The sequence below is a fragment of the Coturnix japonica genome, chromosome 17 (assembly GCF_054131305.1).
Source record: "Coturnix japonica strain WE chromosome 17, WE-NBRP24, whole genome shotgun sequence".
Taxonomy (NCBI): Eukaryota; Metazoa; Chordata; class Aves; order Galliformes; family Phasianidae; genus Coturnix; species Coturnix japonica.
The window spans coordinates 968,682-989,437 of record NC_140679.1 but is presented as its reverse complement, the minus strand read 5'-3'; the positions used below and the strand labels follow the sequence as shown (position 1 = coordinate 989,437).

Below are 20,756 nucleotides of genomic sequence, written 5' to 3'. Positions count from 1 at the left end.
GGGTGGGGATGTGGGGTGGGGATGTGGGGTGGGATGTGGGGCTGGGATGTGGGGTGGGGATGTGGGGTGCGATGTGGGGTGGGGATGTGGGGTGGGGATGTGGGGTGGGGATGTAGGGGTGGGATGTGGGGTGGGGATGTGGGGTGGGATGTGGGGCTGGGATGTGGGGTGGGATGTGGGGTGGGGATGTGGGGCTGGGATGTGGGGTGGGGATGTTGGGTTGGATGTGAGGCTGGATGTGGGGGGATGTGGGGTGGGGATGTTGGGTTGGATGTGGGGCTGGATGTGGGGTGGGATGTGGGGTGGGATGTGGGGCTGGATGTGGGGTGGGATGTGGGGTGGGGATGTTGGGTTGGATGTGAGGCTGGATGTGGGGGGATGTGGGGTGGGATGTGGGGTGGGGATGTGGGGTGGGATGTGGGGTGGGATGTGGGGCTGGGATGTGGGGTGGGATGTAGGGGTGGGATGTGGGGTGGGGATGTGGGGTGGGGATGTGGGGTGGGATGTGGGGTGGGGATGTGGGGTGGGATGTGGGGTGGGATGTGGGGTGGGGATGTGGGGTGGGGATGTGGGGTGGGGATGTGGGGTGGGATGTGGGGTGGGGATGTTGGGTGGGATGTGGGGTGGGATGTGGGGTGGGGATGTGGGGTGGGGATGTGGGGTGGGGATGTGGGGTGGGATGTGGGGTGGGGATGTGGGGTGGGATGTGGGGTTGGATGTGGGGTGGGGATGTTGGGTTGGATGTGAGGTTGGATGTGAGGCTGGATGTGGGGTGGGATGTGGGGTGGGATGTGGGGCAGAGAGAAGGGGATGTGGGGTGGAGATGGGGGGCTGATGGGGGGTTGTGGGGCAGCACATTGGCCGCCTTCACGTCTCTATGGGGCAGAGAGATGTGGGGCGGGGTGTGGGGGGATGTGGGGCTGGATGTGGGGCAGGGGTGGGGGTTGGGTATGGGGGGGTTGTGGGGTGGAGATGTTGGGGTAGAGAGGGGGATGTGGGGCAGGGGTGGGGGTCAGGTATGGGGAGGGGTTGTGGGGCAGGGATGTGGGGCGGGGATGGGGAGGTTGGGGGGCAGGGATGTAGGGTGGGGATGTGGGGTGGGGATGAGGGAAGTTATGGGGTGGGGATGTGGGGCAGAGATGAAGGGGGTGGGGATGTGGGGCAGAGATGTGGGGCAGGGTTGGGGGTCAGGTATGGGGGGGGTGTTGGCGTGGGGATGTGGGACTGGGATGTGGGGCAGGGATGGGGAGGTTGGGGGGCAGGGATGGGGGGTTGTGGGGAAGGATGTGGGGCAGGGATGTGGGAAGTTATGGGGCATCTATGCAGCAACTATGGGGCAGCTATGGGTAATCTATGGGGCAGCTATGGGGCAGCTATGGGGTATCTATGGGGCAGCTATGGGGCAGCTATGGGGTCTCTATGGGGCAGCTATGGGGCAGCTATGGGGTCTCTATGGGGCAGCTATGGGGCAGCTATGGGGTATCTATGGGGCAGCCATGGGGTCTCTATGGGGCAGCTGTGGGGCAGCTATGGGGTCTCTATGGGGCAGCTATGGGGCAGCTATGGGGTCCCTATGGGGCAGCTATGGGGTATCTATGGGGCAGCTATGGCGTCTCTATGGGGCAGCTATGGCGTCTCTATGGGGCAGCTATGAGGTCTCTAGGGGGTCTCTATGGGGCAGCTATGGGGTATCTATGGGGCAGCTGTGGGGCAGCTATGGGGTCTCTATGGGGTCTCTGTGGGGCAGCCATGGGGTCTCTATGGGGCAGCTATGGGGTCCCTATAGGGCAGCTATGGGGTCTCTATGGGTTATCTATGGGGCAGCTATGGGGTCTCTATGGGGTCTCTATGGGGCAGCTATGGGGTGCCTATGTGTTATCTATGGGGTCTCTAAGGGGTCACTATAGGTCTCAATGGATCTCAATGGAACTCAGTGGATCTCAATGGAACCCTATGGGGTCTCTATGGGGCAGCTATGGGGTACCTATGGGGAAGCTATGGGGCAGCTATGGATCTCTATGGGTTATCTATGGGGTCTCTATGGGGCAGCTATGGGGTTTCTATGCGTTTTCTATAGGGTCTCTATGGAGTCTCTATGGGGTCTCTATGGGGTCCCTATGGGTCTCAATGGATCTCAATGGATCTCAATGGAACCCTATAGGGTCTCTATGGGGTCTCTATGGGGTCCCTATGGGGCAGCTATGGGGTCTCTATGGGGCAGCTATGGGGTGTCTATGGGGCAGCTATGGGGTCTCTATGGGGTCTCTATGGGGTGTCTATGGGGTCTCTTTGGGGTGTCTATGGGGTGTCTATGGGGTGTCTATGGGGCAGCTATGGGGTCTCTATGGGTCTCAGTGGATCTCAATGGAACTCAATGGAACTCAATGGAACCCTATGGGGTCTCTATGGGGTCTCTATGGGGTGTCTATGGGGCAGCTATGGGGTCTCTAAGGGGTCTCTATGGGGCAGCTATGGGGTCTCTATGGGGCAGCTATGGGGTGTCTATGGGGCAGCTATGGGGTCTCTATGGGGCAGCTATGGGGTCTCTATGGGGTCTCTATGGGGCAGCTATGGCGTCTCTATGGGGCAGCTATGAGGTCTCTAGGGGGTCTCTATGGGGCAGCTATGGGGTATCTATGGGGCAGCTGTGGGGCAGCTATGGGGTCTCTATGGGGTCTCTGTGGGGCAGCCATGGGGTCTCTATGGGGCAGCTATGGGGTCCCTATAGGGCAGCTATGGGGTCTCTATGGGTTATCTATGGGGCAGCTATGGGGTCTCTATGGGGTCTCTATGGGGCAGCTATGGGGTGCCTATGTGTTATCTATGGGGTCTCTAAGGGGTCACTATAGGTCTCAATGGATCTCAATGGAACTCAGTGGATCTCAATGGAACCCTATGGGGTCTCTATGGGGCAGCTATGGGGTACCTATGGGGAAGCTATGGGGCAGCTATGGATCTCTATGGGTTATCTATGGGGTCTCTATGGGGCAGCTATGGGGTTTCTATGCGTTTTCTATAGGGTCTCTATGGAGTCTCTATGGGGTCTCTATGGGGTCCCTATGGGTCTCAATGGATCTCAATGGATCTCAATGGAACCCTATAGGGTCTCTATGGGGTCTCTATGGGGTCCCTATGGGGCAGCTATGGGGTCTCTATGGGGCAGCTATGGGGTGTCTATGGGGCAGCTATGGGGTCTCTATGGGGTCTCTATGGGGTGTCTATGGGGTCTCTTTGGGGTGTCTATGGGGTGTCTATGGGGTGTCTATGGGGCAGCTATGGGGTCTCTATGGGTCTCAGTGGATCTCAATGGAACTCAATGGAACTCAATGGAACCCTATGGGGTCTCTATGGGGTCTCTATGGGGTGTCTATGGGGCAGCTATGGGGTCTCTAAGGGGTCTCTATGGGGCAGCTATGGGGTCTCTATGGGGCAGCTATGGGGTGTCTATGGGGCAGCTATGGGGTCTCTATGGGGCAGCTATGGGGTCTCTATGGGGTCTCTATGGGGCAGCTATGGGGTGTCTATGGGGCAGCTATGGGGTCTCTATGGGGCAGCTATGGGGTCTCTATGGGGCAGCTATGGGGTCTCTATGGGGTCTTTATGGGGCAGCTATGGGGTGTCTATGGGGCAGCTATGGGGTCTCTATGGGGTCTCTATGGGGCAGCTATGGGGTCTCTATGGGGTCTCTGTGGGGCAGCCATGGGGTCTCTATGGGGCAGCTATGGGGTCCCTATAGGGCAGCTATGGGGTCTCTATGGGTTATCTATGGGGCAGCTATGGGGTCTCTATGCGGCAGCTATGGGGTCTCTATGGGGCAGCTATGGGGTGCCTATGTGTTATCTATGGGGTCTCTAAGGGGTCACTATGGGTCTCAATGGATCTCAATGGAACTCAGTGGATCTCAATGGAACCCTATGGGGTCTCTATGGGGCAGCTATGGGGTGTCTATGGGGTGTCTATGGGGCAGCTATGGGGTCTCTATGGGGCAGCTATGGGGTCTCTATGTGTCTCTATGGGGACGCTATGGGGCAGCTATGGGGTGTCTATGGGGCTGCTATGGGGTCTCTATTTGTCTCTATGGGGTCTGTATCGGGCAGCTATGGGGTGTCTATGGGGCAGCTATGGGGTCTCTATAGGGTCTCTATGGGGCAGCTATGGGGTGTCTATGGGGCAGCTATGGGGTCTCTATGGGGTGTCTATGGGGTCTCTATGGAGCAGCTATGGGGCAGCTATGGGGTCTCTATGGGGCAGCTATGGGGTCTCTATGGGGCAGCTATGGGTCTCAATGGATCCCAATAGAACTCAATGGGTCTCAATGGAACTCAATGGGTCCCTGTGGGTCTCAATGGATCTTAATGGAACTCAATGGATCTCAATGGAACCCTATAGGGTCTCTATGGGGTGTCTATGGGGTGTCTATGGGTTATCTATGGGGCAGCAGTGGGTCTGACCTGTGTATGACGTGGCTGCGGTGCAGGTAGGCCAGGCCGTGCAGCGCCCCATGGATGATGGCCGCGATCTCAACCTCCAACAGGGACGGGTGCTGGGCTGTGGGGCACAGACACATACAGACCCATAGCGACCCCATAGGGACACACAGAGACCCATAGAGACACATAGAGACACATAGAGACCCATAGACCCCATAGAGACACAGAGAGACCCCATAGGGACCCCATAGAGACCCACAGAGACCCATAGAGACCCATAAGGACACATAGGGACACATAGGGATACATAGAGACCTCATAGGGACACATAGGGACACATAGGGACCCCATAGAGACACATAGCACCCCATAGAGACCTATAGGGACCCATAGAGACACGTAGAGACCTATAGGGACCCATAGAGACCCATAGCAACCCATAGGGACCCATAGAGACCCATAGGAACACATAGGGACACATAGAGACCCCACAGAGAACCATAGTGACCCATAGAGACCCACAGAGACCCCATAGCACCCCATAGAGACCCATAGAGACCCACTGAGACCCATAGACCCCATAGGGACCCATAGAGACACATAGAGACCCATAGGGACCCATAGGGACCCATAGGGACACATTGAGACCCCATAGGGACCCATAAAGACCCATAGAGACCCCGTAGGGACACATAGAGACCCATAGACCCCATAAGGACCCATAGAGACCCTATAGAGACTCCATAGAGACCCACTAAGACCCATAGGGACCCATAGAGACCCATAGAGACACACTGACCCCATAGAGACCCATAGAGACCCACTGAGACCCCATAGAGACCCCAAAGAGACACATAGCAACCCATAGAGACCCCATAGAGACCCCATAGAGACCCACAGAGACCCCATAGCACCCCATAGCTGCCCCATGGCCACCCCATAGCACCCCATAGAGAACCATAGAGACCAATAGAGACCCCATAGAGACCCATAGGACCCCATAGAGACCCATAAGGACCCATAGAGACCCATAGAGACCCCATAGCACCCCATAGCTGCCCTATGGCCACCCCATAGCACCCCATAGAGACCCCATAGAGACCCATACAGACCCCATAGAGACCCATACAGACCCCATAGCACCCCATAGCTGCCCCATGGCCACCCCATAGCACCCCATAGAACCCCATATCCGCCCCATAGCCCCACATGTGCCCCCCATCCCCCCACTTACGCTGCAGGAGATCAGCAGCCGAACCCACACAGAACTCCATGGCGATCTATGGGGAGATGGGGGGCACCGCATAACCACCCCATAACCATTTCCCACCCCATAACCACCCCATAGCCACCCCATACCGCCTATATGACCCCATATCCCCCCTATGGCCCCATATCCCCCCATATGACCCCATAATCACCCGATATGGCCCCATATGACCCCATAACCACCCCATATGGCCCCATAATCACCCGATATGGCCCCATATGACCCCATAACCACCCCATATCCCCCCATATGAACCCAAATCCCCCCATATCCCCCCATATGACCCCATATCCCCCCATATCCACCCCATAACCACCCCATATCCACCCATATGACCCCATAACCCCCCATATCACCCCATATCCACCCCAGATCCCCCCATATGACCCTATACCCACCCCATTTCCCCCATATGACCCCATATCTCACCCATATGACCTCATATCCACCCCACAGACCCCCCCATATGACCCCATATCCACCCGATATCCCCCATATATTCCCCATATCCACCCCATAACCACCCCATATGACCCCATATCCACCCCATAACCCCAACCCCCAGCCCCATATCCCCCCATAATCACCCCATATCCCTCCTATATGACCCCATATCTCCCCCATGACCCCATATTCCCCCAATATGACACCATAACCACCCCATATCCCCCCATAACCCCCTATATCCCCCATATGACCCCAAATCCCCCATATCCCCCCATATTGCCCCATAACCACCTCATATCCCCCATATCCCCCCATAGACCCCCCATATACCCCCATATCCCCCCATATCCACCCCATATCCCCCATATCTCCGCATATGACCCCATATCCCCCCATAACCACCCCATATCCCCCCATATGACCCCATATCCCCCCATAACCACCCCATAACCCCCCATATGACCCCATATCCCCCCATAACCACCCCATATCCCCCCATATGACCCCATATCCCCCCATAACCACCCCATATCCCCCCATATGACCCCATATCCCCCCATAACCACCCCATAACCCCCCATATGACCCCATATCCCCCCATAACCACCCCACAACCCCCCTATATTCCCCATAACCTCCCCATATCCCCCCATAACCACCCCATATCCCCCCGTATCCACTCCATATCCCCCCATATGACCCCATACCCACCCCATATGACCCCATATCCCCCCATATGGCCCCATATGACCCCATATCCACCCCATAACCACCCCATATCCTCCCATATCCCCCCATACCCATCCCATATCCCCCAATAACTACCCCATATCTCCCCCATAACCACTCCATATCCCCCATATGGCCCCATATCCCCCCATAACTACCCCATATGCACCCCATATCCCCCCATACGATCCCATATCTCCCTATATGCCCCCCATATGACCCCATACCCCCCATATCACCCCATATCCCCCCATATTTCCCCCATATCCCCCCATAACCACCCCATAACCCCCATATCCCCACATATGACCCCATAACCCCCCATATCCCCCCATAACCACCCCATATGACCCCATATCCACCCCATATCCCCCCTATATCCCCCATATCTCCCCCATATGACCCCATATCCCCCAATATCCCCCCCATATCACCCCATATGACCCCATAAGACCCCATATGACCCCATATCCCCCATATGACCCCATAGCCACCCCATATCCCCCTATATCCACCCTATATCCCCCATATCCCCCCCATATCTCACCCACACACAGTGCCCCCTTAGGAATGCCCCATAACCACCCCATACCCCCCATACTCACTCCATATCCCCCCATAACCACCCCATATCACCCCATATTACCCCATATCCCCCCATAACCACCCCATATCTCCCCATAACCACCCCATATGACCCCATATCCACCCCATATCCCCCATATGACCCCATATCCCCTATATTTCCCCCATATCTCACCAAGACGCAGTGCCCCCTGATGAAGGCCCCATAACCACCCCATATCCCCCCATATGACCCCATAACCACCCCATATCCCCCCATATCCACCCCATATCCCCCCTATACTCCCCATATTCCCCCATAACCACACCATATCCCCCGTGTCCCCCCATATCCCCCCATAACCACCCCATATCCCCCATGTTTCCCCCATATCCACCCCATATGACCCCATATCCCCATATAACCACCCCATATCCCCCATATCCCCCCATATCCCCCCATATCCACCCCATAACCACCCCAAATCCCCCCATATGACCCCATATCCCCCCATAACTACCCCATATCTCCCCATAACCACCCCGTATCCCCCATATCCCCCCTATTACCCCATATCTCACCGACACACAGTGCCCCCTAAAGAAGGCCCCATACCCCCCCATATCCCCCCATAACCACCCCATATCCACCCCATATCCCCCATATCACCCCATATCCCCCCATATCCCCCATATGACCCCATATCCACCCCATATCCCCCCACATCTCACCCACACGCAGTGCCCCCTGATGAAGGCCCCATAACCACCCCATATCCCCCCATATCCCCCCATATCCACCCCATAACCACCCCATATCCCCCCATATGACCCCATATCCCCCCCACATCCCCCCATATCCCCCCCATATCCCCCATATCCCCCCATAACCACCCCATATCTCCCCATATCCCCCATATCCTCCTACATCTCACCCTCACGCAGTGCCCCCTGATGAAGGCCCCATACCCACCCCATATCCCCTATATCCCCCCCATATCCACCCCATATCCCCCATATCCACCCCATATCCCCCATATCCACCCCATATCCCCCCATAACCACCCCATATTTCCCCATATCCCCCCATATGACCCCATATCCACCCCATATCCCCCCATACCCACCCCATATCCCCCATATCTCACCCACACGCAGTGCCCCCTGATGAAGACCCCATAACCACCCCATATCCCCCATAACCACCCCATATCCCCCCATATGACCCCATATCCCCCATAACCACCCCATATCCCCCATAACCACCCCATATCCCCCATAACCACCCCATATCCCCCCATATGACCCCATATCCCCCCATAACCACCCCATATCCCCCCATATGGCCCCATAACCACCCCATATGACCCCATATCCCCCCATATGACCCCATATCCCCCCATACGACCCCATATCCACCCCATATCCCCCCATAACCACCCCATATCCCCTCAAATCCACCCCATATCCCCCCATATGACCCCATCTCCCTCCATAACCACCCCATATCCCCCCATATCCCCCCATATCCCCCCATAACCACCCCATATCCCCCCTATATCCCCCATATCCCCCCATACAGCCCCACATCTCACCCACACACAGTGCCCCCTGATGAAGGCCCCATAACCACCCCATATGGCCCCATATCCCCCCATAACCACCCCATATGACCCCATATCCCCCCATAACCCCCCATATCTCCCCATATCCCCCCATATTTCCCCATATCCCCCCATATAACCCCATATCCACCCCATATCCCCCTATATCCAACCCATATCCCCCCATATCTCACCCACACGCAGTGCCCCCTGATGAAGGCCCCATAACCACCCCATATCCCCCCATATTCACCCCATAACCACCCCATATCCCCCCATATGACCCCATATCCCCCATATCCCCCCATACAGCCCCACATCTCACCCACACGCAGTGCCCCCTGATGAAGGCCCCATACCCCCCATATCCCTCATAACCACCCCATATCTCCCCATATCCCCCCCATAACCACCCCATATCCCCCATACCCACCCCATAACCACCCCATATGACCCCATATCCCCCCACATCACACCCACACGCAGTGCCCCCTGATGATGGCCCCATATCCCCCCATATGACCCCATAACCACCCCATATCCCCCCATATGACCCCATATCCCCCCATATCCCCCATATCCACCCCATATGACCCCATATCCCCCCATATCCCCCCCATATCCCCCATATCCCCCCATATCCCCCCATATGACCCCATAGCCACCCCATATCCCCCCATAACCACCCCATATCCCCCCATAACCCCTCATATCCCCCCACATCTCACCCAGATGCAGTGCCCCCTGATGAAGGCCCCATAACCACCCCATATGACCCCATAATCACACCATATCCCCCCATAACCACCCCATATCCCCCCATAACCCCCCATATCCACCCCATATGGCCCCATATCCCCCCATAACCACCCCATATGACCCCATATCCCCCCATATCCCCCCCATATCCCCCCATAACCACCCCATATGACCCCATATCCCCCCATAACCCCCCATATCTCCCCATATCCACCCCATAACCACCCCATATGACCCCATATCCCCCCATATGACCCCATATCCCCCCATATGACCCCATAGCCACCCCATATCCCCCCATAACCACCCCATAACCACCCCATATGACCCCATATCCCCCCATAACCACCCCATAACCACCCCATATGACCCCATATCCCCCCATAACCACCCCATAACCACCCCATATCCCCCATAGACCCCCATACAGCCCCACATCTCACCCACACGCAGTGCCCCCTGATGAAGGCCCCATAACCACCCCATATGACCCCATAACCACCCCATATCCCCCCATATGACCCCATATCCCCCCATATCCCCCATATCCCCCATAACCACCCCATATCCCCCATATGACCCCATATCCCCCCATATCCCCCATATCCCCCCATATGACCCCACATCCACCCCATATCCCCCATATCCACCCCATATGACCCCATATCCCCCCCATATCCCCCATATCCCCCCATAACCACCCCATATGACCCCATATCCACCCCATATCCCCCTATAACCACCCCATAACCCCCCATATGACCCCATATCCACCCCATAACCCCCACCCCCAGCCCCATATCCCCACATAACCCCCCTATATCCCCCATATGACCCCATATCTCCCCCATATGACCCCATATCCCCCCCATATCCCCTATATGACCCCATAACCACCCTATATCCCACTATATCCACCCCATATCCCCCCCATACCACCCCCATATAACCCCATATCCCCCCCTACCCCCTTAACCACCTCATATCCCCCCATAACCACCCCATATCCCCCCATATGACCCCATATAACCCCATATCCACCCCATATCCCCCATAACCACCCCATATCCCCCCATATGACTCCATAACCCCCAATACCACCCCATATCCCCCCATATGGCCCCATAACCACCCCATATGACCCCATATCCCCCCATATGACCCCATATCCCCCCATATCCCCCCATATGACCCCATATCCCCCCATACGACCCCATATCCACCCCATATCCCCTCAAATCCACCCCATATCCCCCCATATGACCCCATCTCCCTCCATAACCACCCCATATCCCCCCCATATCCCCCCATAATCACCCCATAACCCCCCATATCCCCCCATATCCACCCCATATCACCCCATATCCCCCCATACCCACCCCATATCCCCCCATATGACCCCATATCCCCCATACAGCCCCATATAACTCACCCACACACAGTGCCCCCTGATGAATGCCCCCCTCCCGGTGACGGTGTGGGGGTGTTTCAGTCTCTGCAGCAGCTGAACCTCGCGCACGATGTCGCGCCACTTCTAATAGGGGAAAGGGCACCATGACCACCCCATAGCCACCCCATAGCGACCCCATAGCTGCCCCATAGCTACCCCATAGCTGCCCCATAGCCACCCCACAGCTGCCCCATAGCTACCCCATAGCTGCCCCATAGCCGCCCCATAACCACCCCATGGCCACCCCATAGCCACCCCATAGCCACCCCATAACTACCCCATAGCCACCCCATAGCCACCCCATAGCCACCCCATAACTACCCCATAGCCACCCCATAGCCACCCCATAGCTACCCCATAACCACCCCATAACCACCCCATAACCACCCCATAACCACCCATGGCCACCCCATAACCACCCCATAGCCACCCCATAACCACCCCATAGCTACCCCATAGCCACCCCATAGCCACCCCATAGCCACCCCATAACCCCATAACTACCCCATAAACACCCCATAGCCACCCCATAACTACCCCATAGCCACCCCATAACTACCCCATAGCCACCCCATAGCCACCCCATAACCACCCCATAACCACCCCATAGCCACCCCATAACCACCCCATAGCCACCCCATAGCCACCCCATAGCCACCCCATAGCCACCCCATAACCCCATAACTACCCCATAAACACCCCATAGCCACCCCATAACTACCCCATAGCCACCCCATAACTACCCCATAGCCACCCCATAACCCCATAGCCACCCCATAACTACCCCATAGCCACCTCATAACCCCATAGCCACCCCATAACCACCCCATAGCCACCCCATAACTACCCCATAGCCACCCCATAGCCACCCCATGGCCACCCCATGGCCACCCCATAGCCACCCCATAACTACCCCATAGCCACCCCATAGCCACCCCATAGCCACCCCATGGCCACCCCATAACCACCCCATAACCACCCCATAACCACCCCATAGCCACCCCATAACCACCCCATAGCCACCCCATAACCACCCCATAGCCACCCCATAACCACCCCATAGCCACCCCATAGCCACCCCATAGCCACCCCATAGCCACCCCATAACCACCCCATAACCACCCCATAGCCACCCCATAGCCACCCCATAACCACCCCATAGCCACCCCATAACTACCCCATAACTACCCCATAGCCACCCCATAGCCATCCCATAGCCACCCCATAGCCACCCCATAGCCACCCCATAGCCACCCCATAACCACCCCATAGCCACCCCATAACTACCCCATAACTACCCCATAGCCACCCCATAACCCCATAACTACCCCATAAACACCCCATAGCCACCCCATAACTACCCCATAGCCACCCCATAACTACCCCATAGCCACCCCATAACCCCATAGCCACCTCATAACCCCATAGCCACCCCATAACCACCCCATAGCCACCCCATAACTACCCCATAGCCACCCCATAGCCACCCCATGGCCACCCCATGGCCACCCCATAGCCACCCCATAGCCACCCCATAACTACCCCATAGCCACCCCATAGCCACCCCATAGCCACCCCATGGCCACCCCATAGCCACCCCATAGCCACCCCATAACCACCCCATAGCCACCCCATAGCCACCCCATAGCCACCCCATAACCACCCCATAACCACCCCATAGCCACCCCATAACCACCCCATAGCCACCCCATAACCACCCCATAGCCACCCCATAGCCACCCCATAACCACCCCATAGCCACCCCATAGCCACCCCATAGCCACCCCATAACCACCCCATAGCCACCCCATAGCCACCCCATAGCCACCCCATAGCCATCCCATAACCACCCCATAACTACCCCATAGCCACCCCATAGCCACCCCATAACCCCATAACTACCCCATAAACACCCCATAGCCACCCCATAACTACCCCATAGCCACCCCATAACCACCCCATAACCCCATAACCACCCCATAGCCACCCCATAACCACCCCATAGCCACCCCATAGCCACCCCATAGCCACCCCATAACCACCCCATAGCCACCCCATAACCACCCCATAGCTACCCCATAGCCACCCCATAGCCACCCCATAGCCCCATAACCACCCCATAACCACCCCATAAACACCCCATAGCCACCCCATAACTACCCCATAGCCACCCAATAACCACCCCATAACCCCATAACCACCCCATAGCCACCCCATAACCACCCCATAACCACCCCATAGCCACCCCATAGCCACCCCATAACCACCCCATAGCCACCCCATAACTACCCCATAACTACCCCATAGCCACCCCATAGCCATCCCATAACCACCCCATAACTACCCCATAGCCACCCCATAGCCACCCCATAACCACCCCATAGCCACCCCATAGCCCCATAACCACCCCATAAACACCCAATAGCCACCCCATAACCCCATAGCCACCCCATAACTACCCCATAGCCACCTCATAACCCCATAGCCACCCCATAGCCACCCCATAACCACCCCATAACTACCCCATAGCCACCCCATAACCACCCCATAGCCCCATAACCACCCCATAGCCGCCCCATAGCCACCCCATAGCTACCCCATAACCACCCCATAGCTACCCCATAACCACCCCATAGCCACCCCATAACCAACCCATAACCACCCCATAGCCACCCCATAGCCACCCCATAACTACCCCATAGCCACCCCATAACTACCCCATAGCCACCCCATAGCCACCCCATAACCACCCCATAGCCACCCCATAACCACCCCATAGCCACCCCATAACCACCCCATAGCCACCCCATAACTACCCCATAGCCACCCCATAGCCACCCCATAGCCACCCCATAGCCACCCCATAACCCCATAACTACCCCATAAACACCCCATAGCCACCCCATAACTACCCCATAGCCACCCCATAACCACCCCATAACCCCATAACCACCCCATAGCCACCCCATAACCACCCCATAGCCACCCCATAGCCACCCCATAGCCACCCCATAACCACCCCATAGCCACCCCATAACCACCCCATAGCTACCCCATAGCCACCCCATAGCCACCCCATAGCCCCATAACCACCCCATAACCACCCCATAAACACCCCATAGCCACCCCATAACTACCCCATAGCCACCCAATAACCACCCCATAACCCCATAACCACCCCATAGCCACCCCATAACCACCCCATAACCACCCCATAGCCACCCCATAGCCACCCCATAACCACCCCATAGCCACCCCATAACTACCCCATAACTACCCCATAGCCACCCCATAGCCATCCCATAACCACCCCATAACTACCCCATAGCCACCCCATAGCCACCCCATAACCACCCCATAGCCACCCCATAGCCCCATAACCACCCCATAAACACCCAATAGCCACCCCATAACTACCCCATAGCCACCCCATAACTACCCCATAGCCACCCCATAACCCCATAGCCACCCCATAACTACCCCATAGCCACCTCATAACCCCATAGCCACCCCATAGCCACCCCATAACCACCCCATAACTACCCCATAGCCACCCCATAACCACCCCATAGCCCCATAACCACCCCATAGCCGCCCCATAGCCACCCCATAGCTACCCCATAACCACCCCATAGCTACCCCATAACCACCCCATAGCCACCCCATAACCAACCCATAACCACCCCATAGCCACCCCATAGCCACCCCATAACTACACCATAGCCACCCCATAGCCACCCCATAGCCACCCCATAGCCACCCCATAACCACCCCATAGCCACCCCATAGCCACCCCATAACTACCCCATAGCCACCCCATAACTACCCCATAGCCACCCCATAGCCACCCCATAACCACCCCATAGCCACCCCATAACTACCCCATAACTACCCCATAGCCACCCCATAGCCACCCCATAGCCACCCCATAACCCCATAACTACCCCATAAACACCCCATAGCCACCCCATAACTACCCCATAGCCACCCCATAACTACCCCATAGCCACCCCATAACCCCATAGCCACCCCATAACTACCCCATAGCCACCTCATAACCCCATAACCACCCCATAGCCACCCCATAGCCGCCCCATAACCACCCCATAGCCACCCCATAACCACCCCATAGCCACCCCATAGCTGCCCCATAACCACCCCATAGCCACCCCATAACCACCCCATAACCACCCCACAACCACCCCACAGCCACCCCATAGCCACCCCATAACTACCCCATAACTACCCCATAGCCACCCCATAACCACCCCACAGCCACCCCATAGCCACCCCATAACTACCCCATAACTACCCCATAGCCACCCCATAGCCACCCCATAGCCACCCCATAACCCCATAACTACCCCATAAACACCCCATAGCCACCCCATAACTACCCCATAGCCACCCCATAGCCACCCCATAACCACCCCATAGCCACCCCATAACCACCCCACAACCACCCCACAGCCACCCCATAACTACCCCATAGCCACCCCATAACCCCATAACTACCCCATAGCCACCCCAAAGCCACCCCATAACCACCCCATAGCCACCCCATAACTACCCCATAACTACCCCATAGCCACCCCATAGCCACCCCATAGCCACCCCATAGCCACCCCATAACCACCCCATAGCCACCCCATAACTACCCCATAACTACCCCATAGCCACCCCATAGCCACCCCATAGCCACCCCATAACCCCATAACTACCCCATAGCCACCCCATAGCCACCCCATAACCACCCCATAGCCACCCCATAACTACCCCATAACTACCCCATAGCCACCCCATAGCCACCCCATAGCCACCCCATAACCACCCCATAGCCACCCCATAACCACCCCATAACCACCCCATAGCCACCCCATAGCCACCCCATAGCCACCCCATAACCCCATAACTACCCCATAGCCACCCCATAGCCATCCCATAACCACCCCATAACTACCCCATAGCCACCCCATAGCCACCCCATAGCCACCCCATAACCCCATAACTACCCCATAAACACCCCATAGCCACCCCATAACTACCCCATAGCCACCCCATAACCACCCCATAACCCCATAACCACCCCATAGCCACCCCATAACTACCCCATAGCCACCCCATAGCCACCCCATAACCACCCCACAGCCACCCCATAACTACCCCATAGCCACCCCATAACCACCCCATAGCCACCCCATAACTACCCCATAGCCACCCCATAGCCACCCCATAGCTGCCCCATAACCACCCCATAGCCACCCCATAACCACCCCATAGCTACCCCATAGCGACCCCATAGCCACCCCATAGCCACCCCATAACCACCCCATAACCACCCCATAGCCACCCCATAGCCACCCCATAACCACCCCATAGCCACCCCATAACTACCCCATAACTACCCCATAGCCACCCCATAGCCACCCCATAGCCACCCCATAGCCACCCCATAACCACCCCATAGCCACCCCATAACTACCCCATAACTACCCCATAGCCACCCCATAGCCACCCCATAGCCACCCCATAGCCACCCCATAGCCACCCCATAACCCCATAACTACCCCATAGCCACCCCATAGCCACCCCATAACCACCCCATAGCCACCCCATAACTACCCCATAACTACCCCATAGCCACCCCATAGCCACCCCATAGCCACCCCATAACCACCCCATAGCCACCCCATAACCACCCCATAGCCACCCCATAGCCACCCCATAGCCACCCCATAACCCCATAACTACCCCATAGCCACCCCATAGCCATCCCATAACCACCCCATAACTACCCCATAGCCACCCCATAGCCACCCCATAGCCACCCCATAGCCACCCCATAGCCACCCCATAACCCCATAACTACCCCATAAACACCCCATAGCCACCCCATAACTACCCCATAGCCACCCCATAACCACCCCATAACCCCATAACCACCCCATAGCCACCCCATAACCACCCCATAGCCACCCCATAGCCACCCCATAGCCACCCCATAACCACCCCATAACCACCCCATAGCCACCCCATAGCCACCCCATAGCCACCCCATAGCCACCCCATAACCACCCCATAACTACCCCATAACTACCCCATAGCCACCCCATAACCCCATAACTACCCCATAGCCACCCCATAACCACCCCATAACCACCCCATAGCCACCCCATAACCACCCCATAGCCACCCCATAACTACCCCATAACTACCCCATAGCCACCCCATAGCCACCCCATAGCCACCCCATAGCCACCCCATAACCACCCCATAGCCACCCCATAACCACCCCATAGCCACCCCATAGCCACCCCATAGCCACCCCATAGCCACCCCATAACCCCATAACTACCCCATAGCCACCCCATAGCCATCCCATAACCACCCCATAGCCACCCCATAGCCACCCCATAACCACCCCATAACCCCATAACCACCCCATAGCCACCCCATAACCACCCCATAGCCACCCCATAGCCACCCCATAACCACCCCATAACCACCCCATAGCCACCCCATAGCCACCCCATAGCCACCCCATAGCCACCCCATAACCACCCCATAGCCACCCCATAACTACCCCATAACTACCCCATAGCCACCCCATAGCCACCCCATAGCCACCCCATAACCCCATAACTACCCCATAGCCACCCCATAGCCACCCCATAACCACCCCATAGCCACCCCATAACTACCCCATAACTACCCCATAGCCACCCCATAGCCACCCCATAGCCACCCCATAACCACCCCATAGCCACCCCATAACCACCCCATAGCCACCCCATAGCCACCCCATAGCCACCCCATAACCCCATAACTACCCCATAGCCACCCCATAGCCACCCCATAACCACCCCATAACTACCCCATAGCCACCCCATAGCCACCCCATAGCCACCCCATAACCCCATAACTACCCCATAAACACCCCATAGCCACCCCATAACTACCCCATAGCCACCCCATAACCACCCCATAACCCCATAACCACCCCATAGCCACCCCATAACCACCCCATAGCCACCCCATAGCCACCCCATAGCCACCCCATAACCACCCCATAGCCACCCCATAACCACCCCATAGCCACCCCATAACCACCCCATAGCCACCCCATAACCACCCCATAGCCACCCCATAGCCACCCCATAACCACCCCATAGCCACCCCATAACCACCCCATAGCCACCCCATAACCACCCCATAGCCACCCCATAGCCACCCCATAGCCCCATAACCACCCCATAAACACCCCATAGCCACCCCATAACTACCCCATAGCCACCCCATAACCACCCCATAACCCCATAACCACCCCATAGCCACCCCATAACCACCCCATAACCACCCCATAGCCACCCCATAACCACCCCATAACTACCCCATAGCCACCCCATAACCCCATAACCACCCCATAGCCACCCCATAGCCACCCCATAGCCACCCCATAACCACCCCATAACTACCCCATAGCCACCCCATAGCCACCCCATAGCCACCCCATAACCACCCCATAGCTACCCCATAACCACCCCATAGCCACCCCATAACCAACCCATAACCACCCCATAGCCACCCCATAGCCACCCCATAACTACACCATAGCCACCCCATAGCCACCCCATAGCCACCCCATATAACCCCATAACCACCCCATGGCCACCCCATAGCCACCCCATAGCCACCCCATAACTACCCCATAGCCACCCCATAGCTGCCCCATAACCACCCCATAGCCACCCCATAACCACCCCATAACCACCCCACAACCACCCCACAGCCACCCCATAGCCACCCCATAGCCACCCCATAACCACCCCATAGCCACCCCATAGCCACCCCATAGCTACCCCATAGCGACCCCATAGCCACCCCATAGCCACCCCATAACCACCCCATAGCCACCCCATAACCCCATAGCCACCCCATAACTACCCCATAGCCACCCCATAGCCACCCCATAACCACCCCATAGCCACCCCATAGCCACCCCATAACCACCCCATAGCCACCCCATAGCCACCCCATAGCCACCCCATAGCCACCCCATAACCACCCCATAGCCACCCCATAACTACCCCATAGCCACCCCATAGCCACCCCATAACCACCCCATAGCCACCCCATAACCACCCCATAGCCACCCCATAGCCACCCCATAACCACCCCATAGCCACCCCATAGCCCCATAGCCACCCCATAACCACCCCATAGCCACCCCATAACTACCCCATAACCACCCCATAGCCACCCCATAGCCACCCCATAACCACCCCATAGCCACCCCATAACCACCCCATAGCCACCCCATAGCCACCCCATAGCCACCCCATAACCACCCCATAACTACCCCATAACTACCCCATAGCCACCCCATAACCCCATAACTACCCCATAGCCACCCCATAGCCACCCCATAACCACCCCATAGCCACCCCATAACTACCCCATAACTACCCCATAGCCACCCCATAGCCACCCCATAACCACCCCATAGCCACCCCATAACCACCCCATAGCCACCCCATAGCCACCCCATAGCCACCCCATAGCCACCCCATAACCCCATAACTACCCCATAGCCACCCCATAGCCATCCCATAACCACCCCATAACTACCCCATAGCCACCCCATAGCCACCCCATAACCACCCCATAACCCCATAACCACCCCATAGCCACCCCATAACCACCCCATAGCCACCCCATAGCCACCCCATAGCCACCCCATAACCACCCCATAACCACCCCATAGCCACCCCATAGCCACCCCATAGCCACCCCATAGCCACCCCATAACCACCCCATAGCCACCCCATAACTACCCCATAACTACCCCATAGCCACCCCATAGCCACCCCATAGCCACCCCATAACCCCATAACTACCCCATAGCCACCCCATAGCCACCCCATAACCACCCCATAGCCACCCCATAACTACCCCATAACTACCCCATAGCCACCCCATAGCCACCCCATAGCCACCCCATAACCACCCCATAGCCACCCCATAACCACCCCATAGCCACCCCATAACCACCCCATAGCCACCCCATAGCCACCCCATAGCCACCCCATAACCCCATAACTACCCCATAGCCACCCCATAGCCATCCCATAACCACCCCATAACTACCCCATAGCCACCCCATAGCCACCCCATAGCCACCCCATAACCCCATAACTACCCCATAAACACCCCATAGCCACCCCATAACTACCCCATAGCCACCCCATAACCCCATAACCACCCCATAGCCACCCCATAACCACCCCATAGCCACCCCATAGCCACCCCATAGCCACCCCATAACCACCCCATAGCCACCCCATAACCACCCCATAGCCACCCCATAACCACCCCATAGCCACCCCATAACCACCCCATAGCCACCCCATAACCACCCCATAGCCACCCCATAGCCACCCCATAACCACCCCATAGCCACCCCATAACCACCCCATAGCCACCCCATAACCACCCCATAGCCA

General features: G+C 57.2%; 1 protein-coding gene across 1 annotated transcript in view; it reads right to left on the bottom strand.

Annotated features, from left to right (window-relative positions):
* The window catches only part of TAOK2 (TAO kinase 2), a 41,557-nt gene that overhangs the window by 9,305 nt on the left and 11,496 nt on the right, over positions 1-20,756 (bottom strand). The window contains exons 4-6 of the mRNA XM_085518244.1: positions 11,236-11,337; positions 5,665-5,710; positions 4,452-4,548 (exon numbers count right to left, since the gene is read on the bottom strand). Of these exons, the coding sequence (XP_085374370.1) occupies positions 4,452-4,548; positions 5,665-5,710; positions 11,236-11,337 (245 nt within the window). The remainder of the gene's footprint in view (positions 1-4,451; positions 4,549-5,664; positions 5,711-11,235; positions 11,338-20,756) is intronic.